General features: G+C 40.8%; 1 protein-coding gene across 1 annotated transcript in view; it reads right to left on the bottom strand.

Annotated features, from left to right (window-relative positions):
- Positions 1-436: 436 nt before the first annotated feature.
- LOC137977357 (uncharacterized) overlaps positions 437-9,445 on the bottom strand; it is an 11,008-nt gene continuing 1,999 nt past the window's right edge. The window contains exons 2-8 of the mRNA XM_068824582.1: positions 8,710-9,265; positions 7,441-7,572; positions 6,035-6,149; positions 4,178-4,248; positions 3,740-3,871; positions 1,616-1,840; positions 437-646 (exon numbers count right to left, since the gene is read on the bottom strand). Coding sequence (XP_068680683.1) covers positions 582-646; positions 1,616-1,840; positions 3,740-3,871; positions 4,178-4,248; positions 6,035-6,149; positions 7,441-7,572; positions 8,710-9,265 — 1,296 coding nt within the window. The 3' untranslated portion in view covers positions 437-581. The remainder of the gene's footprint in view (positions 647-1,615; positions 1,841-3,739; positions 3,872-4,177; positions 4,249-6,034; positions 6,150-7,440; positions 7,573-8,709; positions 9,266-9,445) is intronic.

Genomic DNA, 9,445 nt, shown 5'->3' with positions numbered 1-9,445 from the left:
GATATTTTTACAAACACGCAAATCAATATGATTGGTTCGTTTGACTGGTAATACCGACGGGAGGCTTGATTGCTAAGTTGCCATTGGTCCCTTTTGTAATTTTCAATTTGACGCGTTTGACAGATGGCGTCTGCATGAAAGTGATATTCAAGTCCAAGGTAACCAGTGGTTTTTCTCTTTTCGCCGTTTCGCGACTCGTCTTCGGCGCTTCGCTGCTCTCTCGCGGCTCAAGAAAAACCTCTGTGACCAGGGTATATCTCTGCACTTCAGCTGCAGAAGTTGACAACACGGAAAGCTTGATCTCTCTTATTGGGGAGCAGAAGTCTACATATACGACCACGAAGCAAAAAAAAGATCCCCAAAATGATATTTCAAAGGAAACTTTGTAGCAACATATAGTAAAACTTCACAGTAATTTTAAGCTACTTTTTCTCAAGAGAAACTAGAATTATCAACACTTCACGGTAACACAACTAAATAAATCTCTCTCCGATAAATAAATTATGCATATCTTCAACATTAGTCAGAGTATTATGTACAACGTCATCATAATTAAGTCAGAATAATTTCCATGCTTCGCATTAATTGTCAACCACTCCTGTGTCATCCTCTCTGCTACAGTTCTTCAGTGGAGGACTGGTGATATCTAAGAAAACAATAACAGCCACAGGTCTGACGTCACATTCCTCTCTGTTTATTATAACTTTGAAAAAACGACCCCAAGAAAATGTTCAAGTGAGAAGCTAACAGTTAGCCTCCCGCGCAGACACTCTTAGGGCTTCGTCACTGACCGTGATCGAAAAGCCCTGGGAGTGTCCTCGTGGGGGTTAGCTAACAGTTTGCATTTCTGTCGTTTAAAAAAATGTGATACCATTGAAATGACAGAAATTTTGTAAACAACACAGACAGACAGAAAGCTAGCACATACCCGGACAATTTAAGCAATTGTCTCATAACGACACCTGAAAAATTCAGGCTGCTTCAATGGGCTTCGAACCTGTGACCGATGTGATGCCGGTGCAATGCAATGCGAACTGAGCTATGAAGCCGCACAGTTGGGAGAAGGTCAATACACCTTTTTCCAAAATGGCCCCTATTTAGATATTCTCTTGTTTTTATTCAAATGGGCCATTTCCGAGTGGCTCTTTGTCTCGGTTTCGAAGTGAGTCTTGGTGCTCAACTATTGTAAGGGAAATGAGTTTGATTTGCATAAGAATACGCAACTCATTTACATTTGAATGGCTGTGCACCAGGACTCGTTTTGAAACTGAGACATGCAGCAACTCGGAAATGGGCTATTAGACCTTGATGCCTCGTTCAAGGCAAAATATTCTTTTGAATTTCAAGGCTAAGAACCAGGCATCAAGGGCTGATTTGAATAAAAACAAAAGAATATTTAAATGGCGGCCATTTTGGAAAAAGGTGTTTTGCTCATGTGTCCCCCGTGAAAGGGCGTGATGAAGGAAATGATATGTTTAAAGTGCTCCGAAATGATTCTTCTTGTTATGACCATCTTTGTTATTTAACTCTAGGAAGCAACAGTTGCCCGCCATAAAAGAGGGAAGCTAAGAACGTTTTGCCCAAGATAAAAACACATCATCCAATGCTAACGTACCTGGGCTTCCTGTGGGGCTATCTTCAGATTCTCCACTCTCGTTGCTCCTAGTGGGTGAGTTTCTTTTTCGGATCATCGTCGTTGGGGGAGGGGTAGTGGACGAGTTGTCGCTGAGTTCATCAGCACTTATGTGCACCAAGTGATACTCGTCTCCAGTGGAACCAGGCGATGAACCAAAGGAAGGGATTACGTCATCAACAGTCGTAACGTCATTTTTACTGCCGACTGAGATAGAGATCACCACTCAGCAATCGCAAAATTTTTATAGCTAATACCATATTTCGAGTAAAAATGGAGATGTAACCAGGAAGATACATTTTTAAAAACAGGTTAACGACGTTCTCTGGTTAAGCTTTCGGCTATCAGTCTATAGCCTTTAACGAATGAAACAGTTGGAGCGTCAATGGAAATATTTACGAAAAGGGGTACGAATGATGCGTGTGTAATCGACAAGGGCAACTACCGCGTTCGAAAACTGCCAGAATCCTGGAACACTGCCAAAACGGTCAGCGCGGACAGTAACCGTTGCCAAGGCAATACTCCATTTTACTGTACACATTTTTACCCCTAGCTTTATTCACACTTCTTTTGTATTCCAGTTTTATTAAAATATTTTTTTCATTTGTTGAAGACTATAGATTGATAGCAGAAAGCTTATACTTTAATCAGTTCACCAGAGAACGTTTTTTACCACTTTTTAAGTATGATATTTCGAGTTCAATTTCAAAGAAATGAGCACGAGGGGATTTTTTCAAGCCTTAGGACAAATGCAATTTGTAGGCTTTGAAAAAAAATTACGAGTGCTTATTTTTTTCCAAATAGGCTGCGCCCTTGCGGGATTCCAGCAAAAAAAATAGAAACGGCCCATTAAAAGTCATTCAAATGCGCCCACTTGGGCACACAAGGATGCTACTAGCGAAACATACTTTTAGAAGTAAGTTAGCAGTCTTTTTATGGTTCCAACGAATACTCCAGCTCTTTGCTTCTTCAAAGTATTCCATTTCAAAGCCTTTAATTTTATCGACTTTTGCCTTCGTCAGTAACACGAGCGTTACGCAGGTAGGTACTTTGTGTAACAGATAATTTAGAGTGCGGGCTCATGTTATTCGTCGCGGCACGGATAAAATTGGATCCTTTCTTTCGCCCTAAAGTACTAAGAATTTAAGAAAGTGCAGATGACCATCGAAACGCTTGCTGGGGAAGTGAACAGTGAAGAGGACAATGTAGCAAGCAAGGTCAAAAAGCTATTTCATTGAGGAAACACAGTGTTTTTCAAGAGTGGATGCATGACGATCGAAATACACATGGCTTGCGTATGATGCCGACAAAAAGATCACGACGTGTAAGATCTGTCTCGAGGCAAACAAATCAAATCCAGTAATTATAACTGGTTATTTTCCTTGCTTGTGCGAGGTGGCCAAGACGGCGCATCATTGTCATTGCGTGAACAAATAAGGTGCACAAATGTATTAGTTGAATGTAATACAGTATAGTCTAGTGTCATATGCAACGTACTATATGGAATTTATGAGTGGAGTAAGAATGTAAATAATAACAAGAGGATAATTATTGTATTTTAAAAAAAGGAAATTAAAGGCATTTACAATATTTTCGAGGGCCCACCATTGCAAGAGCTCCAATTTGAACGGGCGTTGATGAAATGGAAAGAGAATCACGAAATATTTTTTCCACCCTAGTCATGGAGTGCAAGTAACTTTGCCCCGCCTAAGCTCCTGCAGGGTCCCTATTTTTCAGGAAAAGGGGCCCTATCTTTGCGGTCCTCTGCATAACGACGACGTGAAATCACCAAATTTGAGGTTTTGACGACAACGTGAGCATGCGGCAACAGAGAATCTTTCATTCACTATTTTCACTTTGTAACTGCTCGTAACAATTTCGTTTTAGGATACTTCGCACAAATTGTAAGAAGTGAACGAGATAGAATAACCGCGAAAGAATTATGCTAAAGCAAAGTGATATTTTGAGGTGACGCTTTCGTTGAAGTCGCCGTCGTAGATCTTAAGGTCGCTATTAATGTCTTTCTAAGACTTAGGGCACCAGTCGTTTAAACGGGGAAATGCGCAAAGGATGAATTCGAACGTATTCGAGTTTAATTTGAAGTACCTTGAGCAGGAGAGGCGCTGCTTAGAGACTGTAGAAGTTCCTCCTCGGTGGCCGAGTACCTCATTCTGTAAGTCTTATTGATGGCAGAGGCACGTTTCAGATCGGATAGTAACTGGGAAGTTAGTTGAAGACCTGCGACGAAAAACAGAGTCAAAGCACAGATGAGATTGTGGAGACAAAGAGGACGTGTCTGATTCACAAGTGTCTCTTTCTAGAACTAGAGATTTCATACCACACTGAAATAATCAAGTTAGCCAAAACATTTTCGTAACTCCACTCCGATTGTAACTACACCATAGAAAACTCAAGTTCTATGAATTGTTACGCTGAGCCACCCTAGTTACCTATGACCTACAAATTGTCAGGCTGTATCGATTGCATGAGTCTCCTGAAATAAAAGGGTTGAGTTCTTAAACATCCGTAAAACCGCCACTATACCTTCACTCCCCACGGAGGAGGGACCGGCACTGGTGCGATGTACTTTGCGTTTGGTATCCTTAGACCGCGCGCTGTAAGCAAATTCCGAATAAGACCAGTCAGTACTTACAAAATGGGAAAGGATTTAGCACAACGACAACAAACAAGACACCCATTCCATCAAAAAAATGCAGCTTTCCTTAAGAATGATCAGCTTTACAGTAAACCAGTTCGAAGTTTCAAGAAACGAATGTGCGCGTTTGGATAAAAACAAGCATTTCATTGTCTTTTTTGTAATGGTAAATAGCTTCAAGAATTTGAATTAGAAATCTTTTGTTTTGTTTTGTTTTGTTTTGTTTTGTTTTTTCAATATATGCTTGCTTTTATCCCGAAGCGCACACGTTTTTTGAAACTCTGAACTCGTTTATAATGGCTAAATGTTAAAAAAATAATAATAACAATAAAAATATATATATATATATTCAGTATCGCTTATTTTTGTTTTTAAATTTTACGGGCGCCGCCATCTTGAATAATTGTGACGTGTTATGGTCGCCCTGTTAGACCAATGTTGAACCAAATTCAAATACTTTGGGAATAAGACATTTGGTTCCAGGTATTTCCATATCATTTAAATGTGAATACTACATTATAATGCAAATACAATACACAAAGAATCTTAACCCCAGGAGATTTGAATTGGGTACAACATTGAGTTAGCCGATTAGGTCAATTCTTACCAAACAAAAGCTCTTTCCGTCAGAACCATGATGCAACCGTAACACGTCACAGTTATTCAAGATGAAAGCGTCCGCAAAATTTAAAAACAAAACTGAAATAAGAGGTTCTAAAATTCATTTTTTTCTGAAATACTTTTTTGAAAAAAAAAACCAGAAAACCAAAAATGGATTGCAAATATCATTTCCTCCGTTGAAAGTTATTCCTCAGTAGGAATAAACGTTCCCCTTTAGACTAAAATGCAAAACACGCACGAACATTATATAAGCTGTTCATTAGAGTGATTGGCAACCCTTGCCAAGATAAAACAAAACATAGAGTAGCCTCTGACGTAGCCTCTTTTCTTCCGAACAACAGCTGATCATCCAACCACGAATAAAGTTATCTCCAGTTATTTTTTTTCTGTCGAAGGGAAAGGAATGCACGCCACGAGAAAGAAGCCGTTTGATGAGGAGGAAAGACTATGTGACGAACCACAACAATATATACGATGAAAGCTAGGAATTTATTGAAAGACTTCTTCGTAGCTGTTATTTCGGGCATCGCGCAACGGTCTCCCCCACAGGCAAAAGCGTATAATAAAAGCAATTTTTTCGGTCAGCGCCAAGAAGAATGACTTCGCACAACAGCCAAAGCAACTGAGAGAGACTTCCTAGTAAACGCTTTTCTACGCATTTCGCGGGGACAACGTGGTACTTTAGAGCTCTCATTGCCTTTTATTCATTACCAGAATTATTCCCTTTGCGTTGGTACAACAGAACTTGATTCACAAATTGCAGGTAAGCCTGGTTTCATATGTGAGTGCTCGACAGAGAGGTATGGAATTAAGCCAGTCAGACGACGTTACCTAACCATTTTTATTACACTTATATTAAAAAATTGAGGCTAAGGTTAGTTTTAGTTGTCATTTATAGCTACTTGTTGTGCCTCGTCGCCTCGCGCAATAGCGACCTTCAGATTGGAGTACGAGAATGAGAACCAGTTTTTTTGTACTGAGCACGCGCATAAGGTTTAAAGAACGAAAATGTTTGAAATGCGCGTGCTCAGAACTGAGAACTCGTACTCGCCGTCGTCCTCGTACTCCAATCTGAAGGTCGCTAATGACCAAACACCAACAGCGCAGGGTGAAGTTCTTATTACCGTGGGGTTTCAGTGTCCATCTCTGGTAAATGATGAGGTACTGACAGATCTAGTTCAGGACTCCCACGTCCAACATCATGATCAGGGGCTGTGCTACAAGCTGCTCCGTTTGGTCCTGACAACAATTACCAGAAATGAATAAAATTACTGATAAATTACTTGCCAGAGGATGAACAAATGAGCGAGGGAAGGAAACAACGAACGGTTGGGACTGCAAACTGCAGCCTAGCTAGCTCAGTTGCCATCGTAACAGACGTATTTCCCGTTGTCACCAAAAGCCCGACAACTGGACGTACGCGAGCTACACGAAGGCTACAATTGTAGCTACAACAGCTTGCGACACAGGATAAAAAATATCAGAAGAAATCCTTGCCCAGGTAGGAGTTTTCTTCGCTAACACGAACTTTTAAACGTTTGTTTTTGCTATGAACATTGCTCTAACTGTATCTCTTGATCACTTTAGTGTTGGTCTTTTGAAATAATAGGAAACCGAGACTTTCAAGCGGCAATGTCACACCAGTTTTATTTTATCTACTTATTTGATTGAAACTGGGCATAAGTTAGATCTTTGAAAGTGCTATTGTTGATAACTATGACACTCCCGAAAACCGAAGGAGAACTATCCACATGCCACTTTTGAATTTGAAAAGGTTGTCTACTTTCTTTCACATTTAAATCTAGTTCATCCGCTCCATGCTTCCGAACAATAATAACACTTGCAGTGCAGTTAATTGAATCATATGAACAAAGTGACAGCATCAGTTTTCAGCTTCTTTCGATAAATATACGCTATTTTGTCCTCAGATGAAAGGCCAATAAGACGAGAAGTTGTCCGTGAAACACACGAGTAGCAGAGCTGGTGAAGAATCTCGACCCCAGAACTCTTCTCTTGACTGAGGAAGAAGAAGAGCTCTGGGGAACCCTAAAACAAAGCGTTTTCTCATTGATTTTCCTGACGAACAATCAAAAGCGTCTCTAATTGGTGCATTCATGTTAGCACGAGGAGTGAGCAGGCGCCGTAAGGCTCAAATAGCCAATTTTTGGCAATAAGAACCCCACGGCGCACGCTCTCCTACACAGAGTTTCCCAGAGCCTGGGGTCGATCCGAGGCTCTGGTGACGAGAATGGGCTGGTGAGATGGTTAGAGCACTCGCTTCGAACCAATGTGGCCCGCGTTCAATTCGCAGACTCGGCGTCACATATGGATTGAGTTTGTTGGTTCTCTACTCTGCACCGAGAGGTTTTCCTCCGGTTTTCCCCTCTCCTCAAAAACCAACGCTTGATTTGATTTAAGTTAATTTGAGTTTATTTCAATTTACAGTGTTCCTAACTAGTGTCCCAACGCTAGAAGACTAGACATTTAAACAACTGTCACTATTATCATTACACCCAACGCAACGCGATACCTGCTTTCTTCGGAGGGTGGAGAATTTTTCCAGGATCACTGGAATCTATGTTCAGAATAGTTGCAGCTCTACGCTGTGGTCTGACGTTACCTGATCTCGGCATCTTGGTTTGAACACCATTCGACAAAGTCTCTACATGTAAATAAAAAACATCAAACACTACAGGCTTCATAACAGTGCTTGTTTTTTTAAAAAGAACACAAAAGAAACTTCGAGAACGAATCGGGTATGTACTAAAATGCTCTCTAATAGGGAATCTACCCAAAAACGAAAATATAACCTTGAACCACAGAACATTATAATTATTTACAATCAAAACTGGTTGAACTTTTTTCAATGAAAGCGTTTGTATCCGAAAAAAATGAATTTCAGAATCGCTTGTTTTTGTTTTCAAATTCTCCGGGTTAGGGTTAGGGTTAGGGTTAGGGCCGCCTTATTGTTACAGGATACAAACACATTTGAAAAAAGTGTCGAATACATTTGATTGCAAACATTACTTGTTCGCTTTAAGATTATTCTTTCGTAGGGGAGGAGGTTCCTTTTAACGACAAACTTGTGTTCAAGACTGCGAGCAATGAGAAGCACGATCGCTTCCGATAAACGTCATCAAGTGTTCCTAACCGACAACTACGTTTTTACAACAACTGAATTAACTTCAAACTATTTGAATCCGAAACAAATGACTTTCAGAATCGATTAAGGTTACCCCTTTTTTTATGTCCCGAAAAACTGACAAAGGCAACCGAAACAAGTCACCATTATTCAAGAGAGCCGCACGGAGAAATTTACATTGTTGTAAAAGTAAAAGCAAGCGATACTAAAATTCTCTTTTATTGGATACTAAAACTTTTTTCACAAATTTTCAAGTTCATCTTTAACCCTTTGGCCCGCCGGGAGTGATGTAAATTCTTCTCTCAATTTCAATGAAATGTGAGTCAGACAGGTATTGAGAATGAAGATTATTATCAGCTGAAGAGGTGTGATCATGATATAACTCCAAATTCTCGTGGTTACCCAACAAAGAACTTTAAGGAAATAGTTGGGAGAATGAACGTTTCAGTCGTGGGAATGAACGGCCTAATTTAAAATAGCATTGGAGGTTCCCTTTAAGTTTGCCATAACTGATCGTGTTTGCTGTGACGCTGATCGCCTTTATTTCTTGTGTTTAATTCTTATCTGTTTGGCTTGGCTGCCAACACTTGATTTTGGCTTTGCGGGGTTTAATTGAAAACCTCTCCAATGTTAATACCACATTTACCTTAGCCTTACCTTCCAAGGCCTTGCCACTATCCAAAGACGCAGCAGCTGCTTTTTGCACCTCTGCGCGGTTTAAACGGCTTTGCAGTCTTTCCAGCATGCTGCTAGTTTTATCCAACCGTGATCTCTTTTTATATTTGTGTCTGTCCTTTTCTTCCTCCACACGCTTTGGCCACTCAACCAATGTAACATATCTCCTGGACACGCCAGGCGCATTCCAACGAGATCCTCGAGGGACCCGGTTGTCGAACTTGAGAAGATTTAATAACGCTCTTTCCTCTGCATCAATAACTGGTGCTTGGTTAGCGGGGAGACAGTTTGCACAGCCCGTTTGGGAAGAAACCTCCTGCTTGCGTCCCAACTCCTCACGCTGCTCAGGCATGCAGCTGATGTCAAAAAATTCAAGTTGGACATCCTCCACACTCCAGGCATCCTGGTCGGGCTGCGCTGGCTGCTCTTCCTGTGGACTCTCGGGGCAAGGCAAAAGATCCCGCAAAGTCTCTTCCTCTAGCGTCTCATCTAAAACAGAATTATAGCCACGGCTGCCGCAAATACACTGCTTTTCATACTTATGTCCAGAAATGTAGGTAATTACTTGCACACACAATTCCAACCATAAGGTAAGTGTTATTGTTAGGTCAGGGAAATGCAGCTCCTAATCGTTATTTGAGGAGACGACTTAGGCGGACACTTTGTGACGTTTATTGTCTGTATTCCTAGACATGACTGACGGCGGCATTGATGAGAA

This window comes from Montipora foliosa, chromosome 11 (genome assembly GCF_036669935.1).
Source record: "Montipora foliosa isolate CH-2021 chromosome 11, ASM3666993v2, whole genome shotgun sequence".
NCBI lineage: Eukaryota > Metazoa > Cnidaria > Anthozoa > Scleractinia > Acroporidae > Montipora > Montipora foliosa.
This window is presented reverse-complemented; position numbering and strand designations above follow the sequence as displayed.